This window comes from Oryx dammah, unplaced genomic scaffold, assembly GCF_014754425.2.
Source record: "Oryx dammah isolate SB20612 unplaced genomic scaffold, SCBI_Odam_1.1 HiC_scaffold_13, whole genome shotgun sequence".
Taxonomy (NCBI): domain Eukaryota; kingdom Metazoa; phylum Chordata; class Mammalia; order Artiodactyla; family Bovidae; genus Oryx; species Oryx dammah.
In genome coordinates, this window is record NW_024070197.1 from 2163913 (window position 1) to 2188699 (window position 24787).

The window sequence follows — 24787 nt, forward strand, 5'->3', positions numbered from 1 at the left end:
TCTCAACAAGTCCACCCTTGGGTGTATTCTGGATCAGCACAGAAGCTGAATTGGGAAGATACCTGCATCTCTGCGGTCATAGCGGCAGCATCCACAATAGCAAAGGTATGGAAAGTACCTCCGTGTCTGCCAGCAGAGGAGTGGATAAAGATGCGTTGCGTTTATACAATGGAGTATTACTGAGGCATAAAAAAGAGCAAAGTTTGCCATGCACAGCAACACGGTGAGAATTGAAGGTAGTGCACTGAAGTGAGGGCTTCCCTGGTAGCTCAGCTGGTAAAGGATCCGCCTGCAATCCTGGGGACCCCAGTTCGATTCCTGGGCCAGGAAGTTCCCCTGGAGAAGGGATAGGCTACCCACTCTGGTATTTTTGGGCTTCCCTGGTCCCTCAGACAGTAAAGAATCCGCCTGCAATGTGGGCGACCTGGGTTTAATCCCTGGGTTGGGAAGATTCCCCCGGAGGAGGGCATGGCAACCCCCTTCGGTATTCTTGCCTGGAGAATCCCATGGACAGAGGAGCCTGGCGGGCTCCAGTCCACTGAGTCACAAAGAGTCGGACACGACTGAGCAACTAAGCTAAGGTGAAATAAGTCAGACAGGGAAGGACAAATACTGTATCTTACCCCTGATATCTGGAATCTGAAAAGGCAACAGACTACGGAATATAACAAAAGAGAAGCAGACACACACAGAGGATAAGGTGCCAGTCCCCAGCAGCAGGTGTAGGGGGGTGGTTTAGAGGTGGGGGAGAGATCAGCTGCTGGGCTACAGGGATGTTGTGCACAACACAGGGAACTTACAGCCCAGGTTTTCTAATGACTGTAAATGAAGTAGGACCTTTGGAAATTGTATAAAAAATTAAAATTAAAAAATGCCCATCTCAGTTAATAGTAAGACCAGCTCTTTTGTGCCTTGAGTCTCCACGTGAATAGTTCTCTCCCAAAGCATTTCTTTCTTTTCTTCCCCAGCTTTATTAAGAGAATCATCAACCCTGCCTAGGTTTAAGGTGTATAATGTGTTCATTTCATGCACAAATATTGCGAAACGTTTACCACAGTAGTGATTTGTCTAACCCCAGTAATTCTCAAATGTCTCTGCAGGTTGGAATCACTTGGAGGAACTTTGAAAATCCCTGAGCCTCGGGCCATGCCCATTTCATTTCAGACAGGATGGGGCTGGTCGGGATGGCGTTGTTTAGTCGCTAGGCTGGGTCTGACTCTTCTGCGGCCCCGTGGACTGCAGCAAGCCAGACTCCTCTGTCCATGAGGTTCTCCAGGCAAGAACAGTGCAGTGGGCTGCCATTCCCTTCTGCAGGGGATATTCCCGACCCAGGAATCGAGCCTGCGTCTCCGGCATTGGCAGGCGGGTTCTTTACCACTGAGCCACCTGGGAAGCCCTCTACGGTATCTTTAAGGAGTCCGTGTAATACAATGTGCCCCAAAGATGGCTCGCCTCAAGGCCTTGTCCCTCCTTGCTTTATTTAGCAAAGTGGGGACCTCTGAGGTCCTCCTAGGGAGTGTGTTAGTGGGTGGGGTGTTCTCTGGATTTAAGCTGTCCACCTCCCAGCCTGCTGACCTCAGGGAAAGCATTTTGGGGGCAGCTGTTCCTCATTCACCGTGAATCCTCTCACCTGTGCGTGACGTGTCAAACTCTGGGCTTTGGAGAACAAGTTAAAGCCAGTTTTCCCTTTAGAGTCTGAGTTCGGATGGACCTTTATTTCTGTCTGACCCTGTAAGAGTGGAGTGGGGGTTGGGGGTGGGGGTGAGGGTCCCGACTGCTCTGACTTTTGCAACAGAGCCCCTTTATAGTAGAGAAGCTGACGCAGGTCATACCTGGTCTTCACTTTATGTAGAACAAGATGACTGTTTCAGAATGTAACCAAGCGGGCTCTGATAATTCTTAGACTTTACTTGGCTTTGATGACCTTGATGATTTTTGAGTACTTGTCAGAGTTTCCCTGGTGGCTCAGACAGTAAAGAATATGCCTGCAATGCAGGAGATGTGAGTTCGATCTCTGGGTTGGGAAGATTCCCCCGGAGGAGGGCATGGCAACCCACTCCAGTATTTTTGCCTGGAGAATCCCATGGACAGAGGAGCCTGGTGGGCTATAGTCCTTGGGGTCGCAAGAGCTGGACACGACTGAAGCCATGAACACCAGGCTTTTTGTAGGATGCCCTTCTATTGATATTTGCCTTGATGTGTTTTTCATAATTAAAATATAGTTTTGAGATCTGGGGAGGGGTAAAGTGCCATTTTAAATCACATCACATCAAGAATAAATATCAATACAGCACAATTTGTCAGCATGGATGTTAAACTTGATTAGCTGGCTGACGTGTCTGTTGGGTTCCCTACCTTTCCATCCTTCCCTTTTCGGGTGGGAGTCACTAGGCGTGGCACACGCTTAAGGAGTTGGGGGAGTTCACCCCTTCTTTTGACAGCAGAGTGTTTATGTAAGTTATTTGGAGTTGTGTGTGGAGGACTTGGCTGTTCTCCCGCGTTTATTTATTCACGTATATGTTATACAATCACGTGCATTTATATTTCGTCGCAGCGTCGGCTGAGCCCCCATCACACTGCAGCTTCCCACTGGTTCTCCGTTGTGCTGGTGGTAATGAGTGTACGTTTCCACGCAGCTCTCAGTTCTTCCCGCCCCCTCCTGCCTCTGCTGTGTCCACAAGTCTGTTCTGTCTGCATCTCTTCCTGCCCTGCAAATAGGCTCACCTGTACCATTTTTCACTTCTCACTTTCATGCATTAGAGAAGGAAATGGCATCCCACTCCAGTGTTCTTGCCTGGAGAATCCCAGGGACGGAGGAGCCTGGTGGGCTGCTGTCTATGGGGCTGCACAGAGTTGGACACGACTGAAGCGACTTAGCAGCAGCAGCACCATTTTTCTAGATTCCATATATATGCGTTGTGTTCTTCAGTTGCTCAGTCGTGTCTGACTCTTTGCGACCCCGTGGGCTGCAGCACGCCAGGCCTCCCTGTCCATCACCAACTCCCAGAGTTTACTCACACTCATGACCACTGAGTCAGTGATGCCGTCCAATCTTCTCATCCTCTGCCGCCCCCTTCTCCTCCTGTCCTCAATCTTTCCCAGCATCGGGGTGTACGCGTTAGTGCACGATGTTTTCTGACTTAAAGTATTGTCTTCCACCTAGCTTTTAGAGACGGTTTGCTGAAACCCTTTGGAGACCTCAGGGTTTTTTAGGGCATGAGCCACTCGTCTCTTTGGCCCTGCAGTAAACCTTTCTCTGCTCCAAACTGCGACATCTCAGTTTGTTTTGCTTCACTGTGTGTTAGGCACATGAACTCATGCTAACAAAAAGAGAATGACTGTACGACTGCTTTCGAGGTCTTTGAGTTCTAAATGCTGTCCTAACTTTTAGCTAGTTGTGTGCTAGCTAGCAGGCTTCCCACGTGGCTCGGACAGTAAAGCGTCTTCGGGAGACCCAGGTGCTAGTTAGCCGTGTTTGCGGTACTATGTGTCCAACTCGTGTCCAACTCCAGGGACTGCAGCCCGCCGGGCTCCTCTGTCCATGGGATTCTCCAGGCAAGAATACTGGAGCGGGTTGCCATTCCCTTCTCCAGGGGATCTTCCCCACCCAGGGATCAAACCCTTGTCTCCTGCACTGGCAGGTTGATTCCTTACCACTGGACCACCAGGGAAGTCCTGGGCTAGATGGCTAGAACCCCAAAAAGCCCATAGTCAGGGGCACTCCCAGCTGGTCCAGGGGTAGGACTCCACACTTTCACTGCCAAGAGCCTGGGGCTGAGTCTCTGGTCTGGAACTGAGATCCTGCAAGCAGGATGGCTGGAAAACACCAGAGCAAAGTCTGTCCTGGGGGGTACAGTCCCTCCAGGAGGTTGCACAGGAAGCCAGCTGCACATTGTACAACTTCTCAAGGCCCTCGGATGATAACTGGGGAGGCAGAATTGAGGAAACCACCCTCTAGACCCCCAATCTGGGCGCAGGCCCATCCTAGTATAAGTTGCAGAGAAATTCCCTTTGCTTTACTCTATTAATGGACTAAACTCCTTTAAAAAGTTGAGAGTCACACTTCACTTTTTTTGTTGTTTTCAGCTCACTGGCTTAGTTGTTGCACGACACGTGGAATCTTAACGGACCAGGGATTGAACCCCTGTCTCCTGATCGGCAGGCGGATTCTTTACCACCGAGCCACCTGGGAGTCCACCTTTCACCTTTTAAAAAGAGTTCCTTAAATATGAGGTAATTTCCATTTTCCATTGCTTGCTGTATTATCTTCCTTGGATTTTCCTCCCCCCAAACTTTAAACTTTTTATTTTGTATGGGGCATAGCTAATTAACCATGTTATGATATTTTCAGGTGAAAAGCAAAAGGACTCAGCTGTACATATACATGTATCCGTTCTCCCCCAAACTCCCCTCCCACCCAGGCTGCCTCGTGACACTGAGCAGAGTTCCCTGTGCTAACAGTGGGCCTTCTTGGTCATCCATTTTGAATACAGCTGTGTGTGCATGCCCCTCCCCCCACCCGGCAACCATAAGTCCGTTCTCTAGGTTTGTGAGTCTCTGTTTTGTAAGCAAGCCCATTGGTGTCATATCTTTCTGTTCCACACACAAGGGATGCCGTACGATATTTCTCCTTCTCTCCCTGACTTACTTCACTCAGTAGGATGCTCCCTAGATCTTCACTCTAGTAGGACGCATGCTTTCGAAGCAAGATGTCTTTCCTTTAACAGTTGACTTGCAAGTCTGTTTATAAAGAAACCCTCGGAACGTTTTCTAATTGCATTCATGCACAATTTTAATTCAATTCTTGCAACACCCCAGTAGGTGAGTCAGCGACAATGTTAACAGGACATATTCAAAGACATCCAGAAGCCAGGAGTCGACGTGAGCTGGAACGCTCCTTACCGTGGTGACCCCAATTCCATGACTAATCTCTGTTGGACACACAACGTTCAGTATCTCCCAGGGGGCTGTTTGCAGGTCATGCTCCCCAGAATCTCCTAGAACTTACTGCGCAATCCCAGACTCAGAATGGCCCACAGACAAGGCAACCGATTCCCAATTTTCATCAGGAAAAAAACCCACAAATATATCCAGGGCGGGGGGTGGGGTGGGGTCACGAGATCAAACCATCCCCGCGGCCTGATCACAGAACTCATCCTTCCAGTCCTGAACCACCTGCAGGACTTCCTTGTTTACCGCCGGGCCCTCTAGTCTCCTCATCATGTCCACGCCACAGCTTTGTCTCTTCTTGCTGTGAAAGGTAAGAATTAGTGTATGCTTTTTTTGTCCTGGAAAAATACATAATCCCTCTAGAACAGAACTTGACCACCCAGGAGACAGATAAACGGAACACTGCCTGTCAGATAAGTAAACTAAGGATGTCCCAGTGATCAGTGGTTGCAGGCACAGCCAAAGGTGAGCTGGTGAGCCCTGAGGGAACTCAGGAAGGAACAGCGGCCGTCCAGCAGCCGTCAGACTGCACCCACTCCCCACGGTGAGCCCTGAGGAAACTCGGGACGTGAAAACAGGATCCTGGCCCCAGAGAGCTGAGGTGCACATCAGAGGAATGAGTGCAGTGAGCCCAGAGTCTTCCAGCTTCCCATACACATGCTAAGTCACGTCTGACTCCTTCTGAACCCATGGACTGTAGCCCATCAGGCTCCTCCGTCCATGAGATTCTCCAGGCAAGAATACTGGAGTGGGTTGCCGTTTCCTTCTCCAGGGGATTTTCTCTACCCAGAGATCAAACCCGGGTCTCCTGCATCGCAGGCAGATCCTTTACCACAGAGCCACCGGGGGGACGGGGACAGGCACACACTGCTATATTTAAAATAGACAACTGGACTCCCTGGAGGCGTCTAGCAGCTGGGACTCTGCGCTCCCAGTGCAGGCGGCCCAGGTTCAGTTCCTGGTCAGGGAACTATATCCCACATGCCACAGCTAAGACCCTGAGCAGCCAAATAAATAAAAATTTTTTAAAATAAAATAGATAACCAACAGGACCTATTGTAAAAAAAATTTAAATAAAATTTTTAAATGCAAAAAAAAAAAAAAAAAGAGCAGATGGGAGTATCCGGGTCCACTTTCTCATCACAGACAAGCAAGAGTTGGGGTGTGGCGGCCCCATGAGGGAACTGTAGACCCCCAGGAAAGGGGTGCAGGATGTGGCCGCCTCCACCAGCAGCATCTCGGGCCCAGGGTCGCCCTCCCGACGAGGCGCCTTCCCTCCCAGGGCTGTGGCTGCCGCACCGGAAGCGGCGGGGACGTACAGGACGACCTCGGGGCGGAGCACCCTCTTCAGGGCGGCGTCCTGCAGGAGCTTGGCGCCCCGGAGCCCGACGCCGTTTCCGCTGAGGTCCAGGTGCCGCAGGGTCCGGTTGTGGAGGAGCACGGAGGTCAGGGCCGGGCAGCACGCGGAGGTGAACTGGCACTCCTCCAGCCTGCGGGAGGGAAACAGGCCGCGGCTGAGCGCGGGCCAGCCGAGCTGTTCACAGCCCGGGAGGCACGCTGCGGCCGGAATACCTCGTTTCCTTCTGAATAGTCTGATGCTTTCGAACTGTGGTGTTGGAGAAGACTCTTGAGAGTCCCTTGGGCGGAAAGGAGATCCAACGAGTCCATCCTAAGGGAAATCATCCCTGAATACTCATTGGAAGGACTGATGCTGAAGCTCCAGGGCTTCGGCCACCTGGTGCCAAGAGCCAACTCGTTGGAAAAGACCCTGATGCTGGGAAAGATTGAAGGCGGGAGGAGAAGGGTGCGACAGAGGGTGAGATGGTTGGATGGCATCACCGACTCAATGGGCATGCGTTTGAGCAAGCTCTGGGAGTTGGTGATGGACAGGGAGGCCTGGCGTGCTGCAGTCCATGGGGCTGCATGGAGTTGGACACAACTTAGTGACTCAACAACACCCGAAGTTCTGTTTTCCCTTTTAAAAGTTTATTTTGGAGCATAGTTGGTTGGCAGTGTTGTGTTAGTTGTGGGTGTTCAGCAAAGAGATTCCCTTGTACATATATGTGTATCTTTTCTTCGAATAACTTTTTCCCATTTAGGTTATTACAGAGTATTGAGCAGAGTTCTTCTGTGCTACCCAGTAGGTCCTTGCTGGTTATCTGTTTTATATATAGTAGCAGTTTTAAAAAATTAAACTACTGTTAGCACAGGGGACTCTGCTCCATGCTATGTGTTAGCCTGGTTAGGAGGGGAATTTGGGAGAGAATAGATACATGTATTGGAGAAGGCAATGGCACCCCACTCCAGTGCTCTTGCCTGGAAGATCCCGTGGGCAGAGGAGCCTGGTGGGCTGCAGTCCATGGGGTCGCTAAGAGTCAGACACGACTGAGCGACTTCACTTTCACTTTTCACTTTCATGCACTGGAGAAGGAAATGGCAACCCACTCCAGGGTTCTTGCCTGGAGAATCCCAGGGATGGGGGAGCCTGGTGGGCTGCTGTCTATGGGGTCGCACAGAGTCGGACACAACTGAAGCGACTCAGCAGCGGCAGATACATGTATATATATGTTACAGCCAAATCCCTTTACTGTTCACCTGAAACGATGACAACATTGTTAATCAGCTCTGCTGCTGCTGCTGAGTCGCTTCAGTCGTGTCCGACTCTGCGGCCCCATGGCCTGTACCCCACCAGGCTCCCCCATCCCTGGGATTTTCCAGGCAAGAGTACGGGAGTGGGGTGCCATTGCTTTCTCCAGTTCATCAGGTATACCTTAATACAAAATAAATAAGTTAAAAATAGATTACTTATTAAAAATATAGTTGATTTACAATGTTGTATTAATTTCTGCTGTACTGCAAAATGATTCAAACATATATATGTATATATATTTTTCAGTTATGGTCACCTGGAAATGTATTCCCTACTTGTAAATATACTTCACTCAACCTAGGAGATAAATCAGCATTTAAATCCCAAGACTAAATTTCTGGAGTAAAAGTATTGTGACCTCCAGTGAATTCCCTTTGAGTAGTTAATTATCAACAAAAATGAAATGCATTATCAGGATTAATCCTAGGAATTAAAGATGTAACATAAAGTGACTTAAACGCTCTAGACTTAAGTGATGTCACTTATATGTGGAATATAAGAAATCACACAAGTGAGTAAATATGCCAAACAGACAAAATCTCACAGATATAGAAAACAAACTAGTGTTAACAAGGGGGAGATGGAAAAAACAGCAAATTAATTGAATTAAGAGAAACAAACTATTAAGTATAAAATAGGTAACGAGGATGTATTGTACAACATAGGGAATTGTAGTCATTATTTTATAATAATGTTTAATGGGGTAGACTCTGTAAAAATACTGAATCCCTATGCTGTATGCCTGAAACTACTGTAATATGATAAGCAACTGTACTTCAATAAAAAAACAAAAGCTCACATATCTAAGTGAAAAAAAGACCTAGACTTAGAACCCAGATCACACCAATAGTGAACAGAAAATGCAGGTAGGAAAGAGGCAAAAAAAAAAAAAGTGTATACGCATAGCTGAATCACTTTGCTGTTTACCTGAAACTAACACAACATTGTTGACCAATCCCAATACAAAATTTAAAATAAATAAAAAGTAACTCTAAAAAAGTTTCAACTTTTGTTATTGGAGAAGAGATGTTTCTAAATCTTTTCTAAATATCTGGAGTAGCCACTATAACAATTAAAAACAGGACAGATCGTTTTAAGTCACTGACTAGTATGATGTTGGCATAGAGATGTTATGAGAAGAAAAAATTATATACAGAGAAGAGAGCCCCTAAGCACAAACATTGATTTCAGAAGACTCCACCTAAGGCTAAGGTATTAGTCTAAAACTAACACATTTTCTTTACATTTCACTGAATAGAAGATTTTTTCCTGGAATGATGGTCCTTAAACCCTAGCATTCCTGGGAGTGATGGGAGGCATCTGTGAGACACAGACTGTGCAGGGCCCACGTGATCCAGCAACCCGACGTCTGGGTATGGACCCAAGAACTCGGAACGAGAATATCAGTTCTTTGCACCTCACGTTCACAGCGGCACTGTTGACAACAGCCACGATACGGAGCGACCTGGATGCCCATCGCCAGATGAATGGGTAAAGAAGGTGTGGTGTGCGCACACGGTGGAACGCTACGCAGCCACGAAGCAGCAGCTGTGGCGCATACTCACAACAGAACACCTCGTAGCCACGAGGGAGAAGGAAGCCCTGCCGACTGTGATAACTCGGGTGGACCTTGAGGGCATAACGCCCAACGAGATAAACCAGACCCACACAGAGAAATGGGGCAAGAACGAGCCTTTCTGACAACTTCCCAGACAAAAGCATTCACGGTCTGAGCCGCTTCCCACGGGGCTCAGGGATAAACAATCCACTGCCAGTGCAGATGTAAGTTTGATCCCTGGGTCAGGAAGGTCCCTGGGAAGAGGAAATTGCAACCCACTTCAGCATTCTTGCTGGAAAATCTCATGGACAGAGGATCCTGGCAGGCTGCAGTCCATGGGGTCGCAAAGTTGGACACTATTGAGCGACCACCCAGACACACACAGACAGACAGACAGACAGACAGACAGACAGACACACACACACAGCTCACAGCTCACAGCGTCACAGAGACACGACCGAGCAATATTTGAGGACTACACTCTGAGAACCACTGCTCTGAAGCTTCTAAGTCCTCTACCCGAATGGATGGCAAATCCCAGCAATGCAAAACACGTCCCCACATTCTACCCTGAGAGTTTTACAGACCCCTGGTCCCAAACGAAGCAATGGGGACAGCTTACTCGAGAACCTGGAGGCCAGAGTCAGGGTTCAACAGGGGCTGACACAGCAGGACCACGCCGTTGTCCCTCAGGCTGTTACAGCCAAGGTCCAGACTTCTCAGGTTTTTATTTTTATCAAGAGCAGATGCTATATCTTGACAGCACTCGGAGGTCAGGGCGCAATTCCTCAACCTGCAAAGAAACACCAACCAAAACACCTTTAAGCTCCTTTTCTGCCTTTTGTACTTTTTGTTTGTAAAACAGCTTTACTTAAATATAATAACTGATGCTTTCGAACTGTGGTGCTGGAGAAGACTCTTGAGGGTCCCTTGGACAGCAAGATCAAGCCAGTCAATCCTAAAGGAAGCCACCCTGAATATTCATTGGTGATGCTGAAGCTGAAGCTCCAATACTTCCACCACCTGATGTGAAGAGAAGGCTCATTGTAAAAGACCCTGATGCTGGGAAAGAGTGAGGGCAGGAGAAGGGGGCGACAGAGGATGAGGTGGTTGGATGGCATCATTGACTCAATGGACATGAGTTTGAGCAAGCTCGGGAGACGGTGAAGGACAGGGAAGCCTGGCGTGCTGCAGTCGATGGGGTCGCAAAGAGTCGGACACGACTGAAGTGACTTCACACACTTGCACCGCATCGCTGAAAGGAATTTAGCACGCTCTGCTGTGGGAACTGCCTCAAGCTGATAGCTCCTGCAGCGATGAGACGATGTCAGCATCTCTGACATCTCACAAAGCCATGCCTCTGTGATTCCCCGCTGGGTCGCCCGGCACATAGTCTGAGAACTCTGCCCCTGGCTAGTTTGCCCCTGAAACTGAAACCACTGCCATCCTCCTCTCTGATACGCTTTCTCCCAGTATCCGCACGATGCCGCGCGAGCAGTAGGCTCTTGGTCATCCGTGGCGTAAAGGAACATATAACATACACAGGGCAGTCTCTCCCCACCGCCCTATCCTTCCCCAGGGAGTTCCAGAGAGTGGTGTCTAGGACTTACACCAGCCTCTGCAGAGGAGACGGAAAGTGTCTTAAGATGTTCCAGAGCTGCTTAACCCCGTCATCCTGCAAGGCGTTTTCTGCCAGGCTCAGATGGGTCAGACTCTGGTTACTCACGAGAGAAAAGGCAAGACTTCCGCAGGAAAGCGGCGTGAGGTCACAACTCTCCAGCCTGTGGGTGAGACACTCACAGTCAGAATGCAGTCTAATTTGTTCTCTTGACTGGGTTTTTCCTGGTCTCCTGCTGAAACTCAACAGTTTCCATCTGGGCTTCCGATCTAAAGGGAGACGTCTCCTCCCACTTCTGTGACCACCTCTTAGGGCTTCCCGGGTTTAAAGGAGAGGACTGGGGGTCGTGATGTGAGAAGGAATTGTGGATTAAGAAAACAGTTACAGAGAAGGATGAAGAGGGTGGGAAAGCGGCCAGCAGGAACTCTAAGAGTGAAGACATTTATGGAGATGACGTGGGAAGAGACAGCATCTCTGCAAGTTACAGAAAGATGGAAAGGTGCCCTGAAGACGTACGGCAGGCCTTCGTGTTAGAGAAGCTAAGCTGCAGCGGGTTCCTTGGAGGTCTGGTGGTTATGGCCCTGTGCTTGCACTGCCGGGTTAGGGTTTGATCCCGGGTTGGGGAACTAACCTCCCACATGCTGTGTAGCCAAAAAGTAGACAAAAAAAAAAAAAAAAAACAGCTAAGTGGAGAGGATGGTTCTGAAAGCATTTTCATCCACAGCAAGGGAGGGCAGGTGTGAATAAGAAAGTGTCTCTGGTGGTCCAGTGGCTAAGCCTGCACGTCCGCAGGGCAGGGGCTCAGGTTCGATTCCCAGTCAGGGAAGTTGATGCAACTAAGACCGGCTCAGCCAAATAAATAAAGATTAAAAAGTTAAACGTTACAAAAATAAAATGGAGAAAAGTATCTAATGTTGTCATTACTTGGCGTGGCGACAGCTGATCACTGGACTCACCGTGGTGATCGTTCTGTGAGTTAGAAAGTACCAGGTCACCGGAAACTCACGAAAGGTTGTGAGTCAGTTATACTTCAGTTAAAAAATAATCTAGTGCTTGAGTTACACTTAAACAGCAGCATGTCATTTTCTCAACAGATGGGCCAAAGCTGTAACAGTAACAAGAGTCTGATGAGAATTCGGCGTGGGGGATTTTCACACGCACCACAGGTGGGACTGCAAACTGGTACGTGTGGTCTGGAAACGAGCCTGCTAATCCTGAAGATGAGCGCCTCTGACATGGCAGTTACACGTGTGTGTGTGTGTGAACAGCTCAGGCCTCAGCGGCAGATAGAACAGACACTTAACCTGTTGCGCGTTCATACACACGTTACTGCTCAGCACCAAAGAGGAACAGCCTGCAGAAACGAGGAAACACAGGAGCCGGCTGCCACGTCGGTTGGCTGGGGAAAGCACACGCGGCCGACGAGGCCGCTCGGGAGCCCGAGGGCCTGCAGACCCGGCTCCATGTCGGGTCCGTGTGCGGCTGGGTCGCGGCAAACACAGGTAGGGAGCCGGAGCCCACCTCCAGATGGGGCGGGGGTCCCGGGGCCACCCGTGAGGAGGGAAGATGGTGCCGGCGAGGTTCCCGTGTGAAGAGGGGCTGCCGACGCGCCAGGGTCCCTGTGCTCCTGCCCCCCGGACAGCAGGTGCGGACACGTGCTGGGCTAGAGCCCTGTCTGTCTCTCTGGGTCTCTCTCTGCGTGTCTTTCCCTGTCTCTGTCTGTCTCCATCTCTCTGTCTCTCAGTCTCTGTCTGTCTGTCTGTCTCTGTCTGTCTCTGTATCGTCCTTTCCCTGCCTCCTCGTCTGTCTCCCTATCTGTCTGTGTCTCTGTGTGTCTTTCCCTGTCTCTGTCTGTCTCTGTCTCTCTGTCTCTCAGTCTCTGTCTGTCTGTCTCTCTCTCATCCTCTCCCTGCCTCCTCATCTGTCTCTCCATCTGTCTCTCTGTGTGTCTTTCCCTATCTCTGTCTCTGTCTGTCTCTGTCCGTCCATCTCTCAGTCTCTGTCTGTCTGTCTCTGTGTCTCTGTCTGTCTCTGTGTCTGTCTCTGTCTGCCTGTCTCTGTCTGTCTCTCAGTCTCTGTCTCTCTCTCTGTGTCTCTGTCCGTCTGTCTCTCTGTGTCTCTGTCCGTCTCTCTCTCTGTGTCTCTGTCCGTCTGTCTCTCTGTGTCTCTGTCCGTCTGTCTCTCTGTGTCTCTGTCTGTCTCTCTCTCTGTGTCTCTGTCCGTCTGTCTCTCTGTGTCTCTGTCCGTCTCTCTCTCTGTGTCTCTGTCTGTCTGTCTCTTTCTGTCTCTGTCTCTCTGTCTCTGTCTCCCTGTCTCTGTCTGTCTCTCAGTCTCTGTCTCTCTCTCTGTGTCTCTGTCCGTCTGTCTCTCTGTGTCTCTGTCTGTCTGTCTCTGTGTGTCTCTATCTGTCTCTCTCAGTCTCTGTCTGTCTGTCTCTCTCTCGTCCTCTCCCTGCCTCCTCGTCTGTCTCTCCATCTGTCTCTCTGTGTGTCTTTCCCTATCTCTGTCTCTGTCTGTCTCTGTCCGTCCATCTCTCAGTCTCTGTCTGTCTGTCTCTGTGTCTCTGTCTGTCTCTGTGTCTGTCTCTGTCTGCCTGTCTCTGTCTGTCTCTCAGTCTCTGTCTCTCTCTCTCTGTGTCTCTGTCCGTCTGTCTCTCTGTGTCTCTGTCCGTCTCTCTCTCTGTGTCTCTGTCCGTCTGTCTCTCTGTGTCTCTGTCCGTCTGTCTCTCTGTGTCTCTGTCTGTCTCTCTCTCTGTGTCTCTGTCCGTCTGTCTCTCTGTGTCTCTGTCCGTCTCTCTCTCTGTGTCTCTGTCTGTCTGTCTCTTTCTGTCTCTGTCTCTCAGTCTCTGTCTCCCTGTCTCTGTCTGTCTCTCAGTCTCTGTCTCTCTCTCTGTGTCTCTGTCCGTCTGTCTCTCTGTGTCTCTGTCTGTCTGTCTCTGTGTGTCTCTATCTGTCTCTCTCTGTCTCTGTCTCTGTCTGTCTCTCTGTCTGTCTGTCTCTCACTCTCTGTCTCTCTCTCTATGTCTCTGTCTCTCTCTCTGTGTCTCTGTCTGTCTGTCTCTCTCTGTCTCTGTCTGCCTGTCTCTGTCTGTCTCTCAGTCTCTGTCTCTCTCTCTGTCTCTGTCTGTCTGTCTCTCTCTGTGTGTCTCTATCTGTCTCTCTCTCTCTGTCTCTGTCTGTCTGTCTCTCTGTCTCTGTCTGTCTCTCGCTCTCTGTCTCTGTCTCTCTCTATGTCTCTATCTGTCTCTCTCTCTGTGTCTCTGTCTGTCTGTCTGTCTCTGTCTGTCTGTCTGTCTCTCTCTCTCTGTGTCTCTATCTGTCTCTCTCTCTGTGTCTCTGTCCGTCTGTCTCTCTCTGTGTCTCTGTGTCTGTCTGTCTCTGTCTCAACCCTCCACTGTCCCTCCCGCACCATTAACAGTCACAAGACTTGGCTTTGTTCCGTGGTGCACTCTCCCCCCTTTCCTGTGTGTCTCCGTCTACCGACCGTCTGAGGTGCAGCACGGCACCCGGTAAGACTCACGACAGCCTCTCCAGCTGGGGCGCCAGCACGGGGGGACACTGCTCGCCCCTCTCCAGGGAGCCACGTCTCAGCATCAGGGTCTTCAGATGGATGTTCCTCTTGAGACTCCTGGTGAGGTCAGCCCCGTTGGTGGGGGTGAACGGGCAACCTTCCAGCCTGCGGGAGTCACAGCAACAGCAGCCCTGAGCTCCCGGTGGGGGGGGGGGGGCGTGATGCCCCCAGCCACCCGACCTCGCATCCTCCTCGGCCCTCGGCCCTCCCCGAGAGCCGCGGGAGGGGGCTTCCACCCTCCCCGGGTGAACCCGCATCCATTCAGCATCTGAACTGCATGTCACCAACGGAAAACGGGCTTCCCTACTGGCTCAGCTGGTAAAGAATCCACCACAGTGCGGGAGACTCTGGTTCAATTCCTGGGTTGGGAAGATCCGCTGGAGAAGGGAAAGGCTACCCACTCACTCCAGGATTCTGGCCTGGAGAATCCCATGGACTGTGTAGTCCACAGGGTCACAAAGGATCAGACACGACTGAGCGACTTTCACTAGCACAGCAGAAAACAGCACACACGCGGGGCCGTGACGAACTGGCGTGGGTAACCGTGGGGCTCTAATCCCAAGACAGGGACTCCAGGCGCCCTTGAGCACACCTTCTTTCCACGCTTATCCGCCACACCGCCTTCAGGATGAAGAACCAGCGGATAGAGTGGGGGCTGCGGGCGGGGGCGGGGTGGAGGAAATGACGGTTAAAGCGCAACCCCTCAGTTACAAGGTGAGTGAACTCTGGAGACCTCTGGTCCAGTCTGCTGACGGTGCTTAACTCAACGGCCGTGTGCACGGACGTGGCTGACAGAGCTGATCTCAGGTGTTCAAACGGCGGCTTGTGAGCCGGCCAAGGGGTGAATCAGCCTGACGGTGGCGAGCGGGTCACAGTGTGTGCAGGTGTGAGGCCATCATCTTAAACAAGAAGCTGAGTGAACGGTCACAGATAGGAATGAAATGCTGCCATTTCCAGAGATGGACCCAGAGATGGTCATGCCGCGCGAAGTGAGTCAGACACAGACATTTTGGGGTCACTTATATGTGGAATCTGAAGCACAACATGAAGGAATTTACTTACAGAAGAGAGACTCACAAACAGAGGCGACAAACTCCCAGTTACCAAAGGGGAAAGGGGTGGAGAGAGGCAGAGATCACGAGTCCGGGATGAGCAGGCGTGTGTTCAGGAGAGAGAACGTCCAGAGTAGATCGCGTTGCTGTACAGCAGAAGCGAAGACGACGTTGTAAACCAACTATAGCCCAATTAAACAGTAGAGTAGGTGAAGCAACAAGGGTTTCCTCTCAAGCACAGGGACCTGTAGGGCTTCCCAGGCTAAAGACCCGCCTGCCGACGCAGGAGACGCCACTTCCATCCCTGGGTCGGGAAGATCCCCTGGAGGAGGGCCCGGCAACCCGCTCCAGTGTTCTTGCCTGGAGAATCCCCCGGACAGAGGAGCCTGGCGGGCTACGGTCCATGGGGTCGCACAGAGTCGGACGAGACTGAAGTGACTTAGCACAGCAGAGCATAGCCCAGGGAGCTATCTTCAGTATCTCACAATAACCTATAATGGAAAAGAATCTGAAAAAAAAAAAAGCTATCTGCAGAGCGGAATCACTTTGCTAGCACAATACTGTAAATCGACGACACTTCGATAAAAGAAGGCGGCTGGGTGGAACGAGGAGCAGCTGCACCGCAGAGACGTCAGCCAGGCTGAGCCTGTGGCCCGCGCCCCGGGTGCCGGCGTGGCCTCCCCCCGCGCCTCCGGCCTCACCTGAGAGACTGCAGGAAGCACCGCGGGCGTCTCAGGGTCTCGCAGAGCGCGTCCATCACTCGGCGGCCCATTTCCGTGTCTCGGATTTCCAGGTGCCTCAGGTACTGGTTCTCCACCAAAACTCTGACGATGCCTTCGCTCACCACGAGGGGGCCCACACGCTTAAAGCTGAAGAAGGAAGCGGTGTCGGTTAACCACAGCGTCCTACTAGCCCGTCAACCCTGAACGCTCTCCGGAAGGACGGATGCTGAAGCTGAAGCTCCAGTGCTTTGGCCCCCTGATGTGACGAGCTGACTCATTGGGAAAGGCCCTGAAGCTGGGAAAGAGAGAGAAGGCGGGAGGAGAAGCGGGTGACGGAGGATGAGGTGGTCGGATGGCATCACTGACTCGATGGACATGAGTTTGAGCAAGCTCTGGGAGATGGGGAAGGACAGGGAGGCCTGGCGTGCTGCGGTCCACGGGGTCGCTAAGAGTCGGACGCGACTGGGGCTGACGCTGAGGTCAGGGTGACTGGCACTCACATGAGTTTTCGGAGGTTGCAGTGTGGATGCCTCAGTGCTGCGGCAAGAATCTCCACGGCCTCCGTGTCCATCGCACTGTCTTTCAGAGTCAGGACTTCCAAACTCTCGTGTGTCTTAAACACAGAGCATAAGTCTTGCCACCAGAGAGAACTCCTGTCACTACCTTCTGGTCTGTGTGGGAGTAAAGAAAAAAACAAACAAATGGAAAAAAAAAGGCTCATCATTAGCGACTAAGCTCGAGAAAACCTACCAGCAAACCCAGGACTTGCTTATGACCGTGGATCCCTTTGGGGCTTTCCTGAGATGCCCTCATTTAGAAAGTGGCCCGGGGGACTTGCCTGGTGGCCCAGTGATTAAGAATCTGCCTCGCAATGCAGGGGGCGTGGGTTCGATCCCTGGTGAGAACTAGGCTCCCACATGCCGGCAGAGCAGCAAACCCCCGCGCTACAGCTCCTGAGCCCAGGAGGCACAGCTGGAGAGTCTGCGCTGCGAGGGGAGATCCCACACGGTGCAAGGAAGGAGCCGCCGCCGCCACCCAGACCCCACACAGCCAAATGCATACTACATACTTAACCAATAGGTACAAAGTCGCCCAGCAGAACTGCTCTGAGGCTTCTCACTCTATTCCAGAAGATTCGTGGCCCCACTGACAATTTAGCGTGACTGAGGGAGAGAGCGAGCTACGCCGTGATCAGTCAGGATTCATATGCGGGCAGGAATTAGGTCGCAAGAGAGAAACCATATTCTTACTGTGTGCCTATGAAACTGTCATTAAGGAGAAACACCTTGAAGCAAGGCAGAGAAGGGGAAGTGTCGTATGACACCCCTCGTACATGGGATCTGGAGAGAAACGATGCAGACGAACTTATGGAACAGAAAGAGACTCACACTTAGAGAGCGAACTGACGGTTCAGTTCAGTCGCTCCGTCATGTCTGACTCTTTGGGAACTTATGGTTAGCAGGGGGGAGGGATGGGGGGAAGGGATGGTCAGGGAGTTTGGGATGGACATGCACACGCTGCTATTAAAATGGAGAACCATCAAGGACCTTCTGTAGACACAGGGAACTCTGCTCAGGGCTATGTGGGAGCCTGGATGGGAGGGGGCTTTGCGAGAGAATGGACACGTGTGTGTAGGGCCGAGCCCCTTCATTGTTCACCCGAAACGATACAGCATCGTTAATCGGCTCTACCACAACATAAAGTAAAAAGTTTTAAAAAGGAAGAGTAAGAACTCTATTCTTTTCTGGGTGTTAGTTCTAAAAGGTCTTGTAGGTCTTCATAGAAGCGTTCAACTTCAGCTTCTTCAGCATTACTGGTTGGGGCATAGACTTGGATAACTGTGATATTGAATGGTTTGCCTTGGAAACGAACAGAGATCATTCTGTCGTTTTTGAGACTGCATCCAAGTACTGCATTTCGGACTCTGGTTGACCATGATGGCCGCTCCATTTCTTCTGAGGGATTCCTGCCCGCAGTAGTAGATATAATGGTCATCTGAGTTAAATTCACCCATCCAGTCCATTTTAGTTCACTGATTCCCAGAATGTCGATGTTCACCCTTGCCATCTCTTGATCGACCACTTCCAATTTGCCTTGATTCATGGAACTGACATTCCAGGTTCCTATGCAATATTGCTCTTTACAGCATTGGATCTTGCTTCTATCACCAGTCACATCCAGAGCTGGGTATTGTTTTTGCTTTGGCTCCATCCCTTCATTCTTTCTGGAGTTATTTCTCCACTGATCTCCAGTAGCATATTGGGCACCTAATGACCTGGGGAGTTCCTTTTGGTATCCTATCATTTACACCCAAAAAAGATGTCCTTTTCATTATAGGGGACTGGAATGCAAAAGTAGGAAGTCAAGAAACACCTGGAGTAATAGGCAAATTTGGCCTTGGAATGCAGAAGGAAGCAGGGCAAAGACTAATAGAGTTTTGCCAAGAAAATGCACTCGTCATAGCAAACATCCTCTTCCAACAACACAAGAGAAGACTCTATACATGGACGTCACCAGATGGTCAACACCGAAAGCAGATTGATTCTATTCTTTGCAGCCAAAGATGGAGAAGCTCTATACAGTCAACAAAAACAAGACCAGGAGCTGACTGTGGCTCAGATCATGAACTCCTTATTGCCAAATTCAGACTTAAATTGAAGAAAGTAGGGAAAACCGCTAGACCATTCAGGTATGACCTAAATCAAATCCCTTATGATTATACAGTGGAAGTAAGAAATAGATTTAAGGGTCTAGATCTGATAGATAGAGTGCCTGATGAACTATGGAATGAGGTTCGTGACATTGTACAGGAGACAGGAATCAAGACCATCCCCAAGGAAAAGAAATGCAAAAAAGCAAAATGGATGTATGGGGAGGGCTTACAAATAGCTGTGAAAAGAAGTGAAGTGAAAAGCAAAGGAGAAAAGGAAAGATATAAGCATCTGAATGCAGAGTTCCAGAGAATAGCAAGAAGAGATAAGAAAGCCTTCTTCAGTGATCAATGCAAAGAAATAGAAGAAGACAACAGAATGGGAAAGACTAGAGATCTCTTCAAGAAAATTAGAGATACCAAGGGAACATTTCATGCAAAGATGGGCTCAGTAAAGGACAGAAATGGTCTGGACCTAACAGAAGCAGAAGATATTAAGAAGAGGTGGCAAGAATACACAGAAGAACTGTACAAAAAAGATCTTCATGACCCAGATAATCATGATGATGTGATCACTCATCTAGAGTCAGACATCTTGGAATGTGAAGTCAAGTGGGCTTTAGAAAGCATCACTACGAACAAAGCTAGTGGAGGTGATGGAATTCCAGTTGAGCTATTTCAAATCCTGAAAGATGATGCTATGAAAGTGCTGCACTCAATATGCCAGCAAATTTGGAAAACTCAGCAGTGGCCACAGGACTGGAAAAGGTCAGTTTTCATTCCAATCCCAAAGAAAGGCAATGCCAAAGAATGCTCAAACTACCACACAATTGCACTCATCTCACACGCTAGTAAAGTAATGCTCAAAATTCTCCAAGCCAGGCTTCAGCAATACGTGAACCATGAACTCCCCGATGTTCAAGCTGGTTTTAGAAAAGACAGAGGAACCAGAGATCAAATTGCCAACATTTGCTGGATCATGGAAAAAGCAAGAGAGTTCCAGAAAAACATATATTTCTGCTTTATTGACTATGCCAAAGCCTTTGACTGTGTGGATCACAATCAACTGTGGAAAATTCTGAAAGAGATGGGAATATCAGACCACCTGACCTGCCTCTTGAGAAATCTGTATGCAGGTCAGGAAGCAACAGCTAGAACTGGACATGGAACAACAGACTGGTTCCAAATAGGAAAAGGAGTACGTCAAGGCTGTATATTGTCACCCTGCTTTTTTAACTTCTATACAGAATACATCATGAGAAACGTTGGACTGGAAGAAACACAAGCTGGAATCAAGATTGCCGGGAGAAATATCAATAACCTCAGATATGCAGATGACACCACCCTTATGGCAGAAAGTGAGGAGGAACTGAAAAGCCTCTTGATGAAAGTGAAAGAGGAGAGTGAAAAAGTTGGCTTAAAGCTCAACATTCAGAAAACGAAGATCATGGCATCCAGTCCCATCACTTCATGGGAAATAGATGGGGAAACAGTGGAAACAGTGTCAGACTTTATTTTTTGGGCTCCAAAATCACAGCAGATGGTGACTGCAGCCATGAAATTAAAAGACGCTTACTCCTTGGAAGAAAAGTTATGACCAACCTAGATAGTATATTCAAAAGCAGAGACATTACTTTGCCGACTAAGGTCTGTCTAGTCAAGGCTATGGTTTTTCCTGTGGTCATGTATGGATGTGAGAGTTGGACTGTGAAGAAGGCTGAGCGCCAAAGAATTGATGCTTTTGAACTGTGGTGTTGGAGAAGACTCTAGAGAGTCCCTTGGACTGCAAGGAGATCCAACCAGTCCATTCTGAAGGAGATCAGCCCTGGGATTTCTTTGGAAGGAATGATGCTGAAGCTGAAACTCCAGTACTTTGGCCACCTCATGAGAAGAGTCGACTCATTGGCAAAGACCCTGATGCTGGGAGGGATTGAGGGCAGGAGGAGAAGGGGACGACAGAGGATGAGATGGCTGGATGGCATCACGGACTCGATGGACATGAGTCTGAGTGAACTCTCGGGAGTTGGTGATGGACAGGGAGGCCTGGCGTGCTGCGATTCATGGGGTGGCAAAGAGTCGGACACAACTGAGCGACTGAACTGAACTGAACTGAAGAACTCTATAAAGGAACAGAATAAGGGGGAAGTTTATTATTACTATTAGGGCATGGTGAGCACAGAATCTAAACTCTCTCCCAACAGCAGCGTGTTCAGTGCTTCCGCTCTGGTTTCCGCCTTCACTCTTCCCCGTCACAGAAGCCCCGCTGGATAGCACGTGCCTGGAGACTTAGACATTACAGTGTGCACAGAATAATGGAGGACAGACGGGGGCCTGACAGAGTGAGGGGGACAGACGGGGGAGCCCCACGTGCCTGGGGGGAGGGCACTCAGCACAGCAGGAAGGAAGGAGAACCGTGCATCTTGCTCTTTTGTTCCAGGCTTTTCTCGGCATTAGTGGAGCTCAGCCAGCCCAGGAATACTTTCTGTCCTGTTATTTCCCCCCTAGCTTAGGAATTACTTTCTTTTCCATCTTATGCTTTTCCACCAGCAGTCTGGGGCTTCCCTGGTGGGTCAGCTGTAGAGAACCCGCCTGCCAGTGCAGGAGATTAAGAGACGCGGGTTCGATCCCCGGGTCAGAAAGACCCCCTGGAGAAGGACATGGGAACCCACTCCAGTGTTCTGGCCTGGAGAATCCCACGGGCAGAGGAGCCTGGCGGGCTGCAGTCCGTGGGATTGCAGAGAATCAGACACGACTTAGCAACTAAACAACGGGAAGTTTAGAATGTCACACACTCTTAGACACGTTGGTCAGTGAAACTGTATCAAACGTTCACGACAACCCTCAGCTGAGACATAAACACTTGTTTCCTGCTCGTGTTTTCAATGAAGCCATGTTTCAGGCAGAATTACTCGGGATGTGACCTGCAGAACATTTAAGCCAGAACTTCCTTCAGTTGCATGAAAGAGAAAAAAAATATACAAAGTTTCTCTCGTGCACCGATGCTCTCTGGGGTTCAGATAGTGAAGCCACCACTGAGCCCACCGCTACCAGTTCTTTTTTTTTTTTGTTAAACCGGAACGGCCTGTTTATAGGACAAACTCCCATGCGCGAGGGATCCACTCACGACAGGTGGTCACCCTTGATGCCCAGGAGATGCTAGGCAAGGTTCCCCAGCAGGACGTCGAATCCCACCGAAGGAGAGGTTCGAGCACTTACCGGGGGGAAGGAAGCCGGCCTGGCGAGAGGCTGGTCGCTTTGGCGACGGCCCGGGCAATGGTCAGTTCTAACTCCTGCAGCCGTCGGCAGAACTTGAGGCAGAAGGCGGAGACCTGCAGGTCTCTGACCTTGCTGATGACCAGCAGCGCCTTCCGGTGGTCGTGGAGGATCTGACTGACGAAGACCTCCTCCCGGATCTCGTGCAGGCAGTAGAGCAGCTGGGGGAGCCCGTGCTGCGGGCTCGGGGGGTCACCATCGGGCGGCATGGTGGCGACCTTCAGTAGTTTCCTCTTGTTCCCCAGGGACACCTTGCACCCAAACAGCTGCTCCACGGCCAGGGCGCACGTGTCATTCAGCAGGCCAAACAGGAAGAGCGCCATCCCAGCCAGGTGGTTTCTCCTTCTCTCGGGATGAGCGAGCAGCTGTAAGACGCGGAAGCGGTCCAACGCCTGGAAATTCCTGAGCCTCTGCGGGAAGCAGAGGACGAAGAGCAGGGCGGCAAAGAACTCCTGGAAGCTCGGGTGGGCGAAGGCGACGAGGTCCCCGCCGGCCACCACCTTGCGGAGGACCCTCACCCCGAGAAACGCCTCGACGTCCCTTTCGTCCAGTCTGGCCAGGCTGAGGTCCGTCTCACCGAACACCCACTGGTTCCTCCACATGCCCTCTGCAGCCAAGGAGCACAGGCATTTCAGCTGCTCCTGGCGGGTCTCGCCGCCGACGTGCCTCACCCTGGTTGGCAACAGGCTGGAGAGGTAGTGGACGAACACGGCCGTGGCGTTGGGGAATGCCCGCGGCAGGCTGCCTCCTGTCTCCATCTGCTGCTTCAGACAAGAGCAGACCAGCCAGCAGGTGATGGGGACTCTGCACATGGAGAAGAGGACCGCGTTGCCCGTGGCGAAACGCAAGGCTGCGTCGGCATCGTGCCTGTGTTTGAAGTACGACCTGAAATACCTGGACCTCTCCGGTGCGCTGAAGCCCGTCAGGGTGATCAGAGAGGGGGCTTTCAGAAAGGGGCTCACGGTCCTCCACAAGCTGGACCTCAGGAAGACGATGAGCGTGGCGTCAGGGAGCATCCTTTTGCTCAACAGACTGGTCAGGAGGACGGAGCCTGGCATTTTCTGGCCCCAGTCTTCACTCAGGTCCTCCGGTCTGTCTATGAGGGTCAAGGTTAGCTCCTCGAAGCCGTCCAGCAGGAGGAGGAGGTGTTCCGGGTGGGAGAGGATCCTAGACGCGAGAGCCGGAGACCCGGACAGCTTGCCGGCGATCAGCTCGGAGAAGCTCTGCTCCTCCGGCCAGTCCAGCTCCTGGCAGTGGAGGTAGAAAGCGAGCCAGCCCTTGTGGGCGTAGAACGTGTCCTCTGCCCACTGCAGCATCAGTTTTTTGGCCACGGTGGTTTTCCCGACACCGGCGTCTCCCTGCAGGACCACGGTCCTGGGCTGTCTTCCTTGGGGCTTTCTGGGGAGAAGAAGGCACTGCAGGAGGGTGTCTTCTCTGCAGGGCTCTTGGTAAAAGAAGTCCACGTTGTTCCCAGGCCAAGATGTCCTGTCGCACAGGGTTGAGCGCTCACTCATCACACGTGCCTTGTACTCCCGAATTTTATCTGCAGGAACGAGACGGGGGAGACACGGGGTCCAGCATCAGCTGTTGCTGAGAACTAAGTGACCAACCAGAGAACGAGCCTGCGTGTCTACCGCCGGCTCTAGGACACAGGTGCACCGATCAGGCACTTGTCCTGCAAGCGCTGGTGGCCCAGGGGCAAAGGCTCCACGCTCCCAGTGCAGGGGGCACGGGCTCTGTCCCTGGCCAGGGAACTAGACCCCGCATGCCTAGACCCCCAGGAACTAAGACCTGGCACAGCCAAAAATAAATTTAAAATATATATTAAGAAAAAAAAAGACTGAATCCAACCGAGTGAGAGAGAGAAGGCTGGTGGCTGGACTTCCTCCTGAGATGAGTCCTTTTTCTGAAGTTCTGGTTCACAGAAGGGACTCTGGCACACCCGTTTGCAGCTCCCGGTGCCTCAGGAAGCCAGCATCTCACCCCAACCCACCGCCTCTCGTCCGCCAGGGTCTACGCAGGGCCAGCACGCACCAGACTCATCTTCCTCCAAAGTCAGCGCCCTCCTTCTCAGGCTCGAGGCCTCCGGTTCCAAGTTAGGTAAAATTTCTGGAACAGACCGAAAAAAAACAAAAAAGGAGGCTGTCTCACAGGCATGACAAGACGGACAGAAAGACAGCAGCCCAGAGGCAACAGGGCCTTTAAGGAGAGCGGCGGCCAGGCCATCCATCCTCTCCCCTTCTTGGCGCAGGGAGAGGGAAACCCCCGGCTTCCATCACCATGTTGGGAGGTGAGAATGGGGCGGAGGCGGCGGCACCGGGAAGGGTGTCTGTGTGTGTGTATTCAGTCGCTTAGTCTTCACGTAAAGCCAACGTCAGATGGGTGGGGAGGGGAGGGAAGTTCTAGAATAAAAGTGTTTTAAAAGCTGTGACGCGTGAGTGCTGAGTCTCTTCAGTCCTGTCTGACTCTCTGCGACCCCGTGGACTGTAGCCCACCAGGCTCCTCTGTCCGTGGGATTCTCCAGGCAGGAACACTGGAGCAGGTTGCCATTTCCTTCTCCAGGGGATCTTCCTGACCCAGGGATGGAACTCGTGTCTCCCACATTGCAGGCGACCTCTCTACCACCGAGCCGCCAGCGAAGCCCATACTTGTGTGTATGTCTGTGTGTACACTCACTCACTCACCCTCACCCTCACTCTCACACACACTCACACACACTCACACACACTCACACACACTCACAC

General features: G+C 51.1%; 1 protein-coding gene across 1 annotated transcript in view; it reads right to left on the reverse strand.

Moving 5' to 3' along the window:
• Positions 1-3680: 3680 nt before the first annotated feature.
• Positions 3681-24787, reverse strand: part of NLRP8 (NLR family pyrin domain containing 8) — a 21966-nt gene continuing 859 nt past the window's right edge. Inside the window, exons 2-11 of the mRNA XM_040253774.1 lie at positions 24078-24152; positions 21987-23586; positions 16621-16791; positions 16100-16267; positions 14939-15001; positions 14296-14451; positions 10769-10939; positions 9781-9951; positions 6250-6440; positions 3681-3688 (exon numbers count right to left, since the gene is read on the reverse strand). Of these exons, the coding sequence (XP_040109708.1) occupies positions 3681-3688; positions 6250-6440; positions 9781-9951; positions 10769-10939; positions 14296-14451; positions 14939-15001; positions 16100-16267; positions 16621-16791; positions 21987-23586; positions 24078-24152 (2774 nt within the window). The remainder of the gene's footprint in view (positions 3689-6249; positions 6441-9780; positions 9952-10768; positions 10940-14295; positions 14452-14938; positions 15002-16099; positions 16268-16620; positions 16792-21986; positions 23587-24077; positions 24153-24787) is intronic.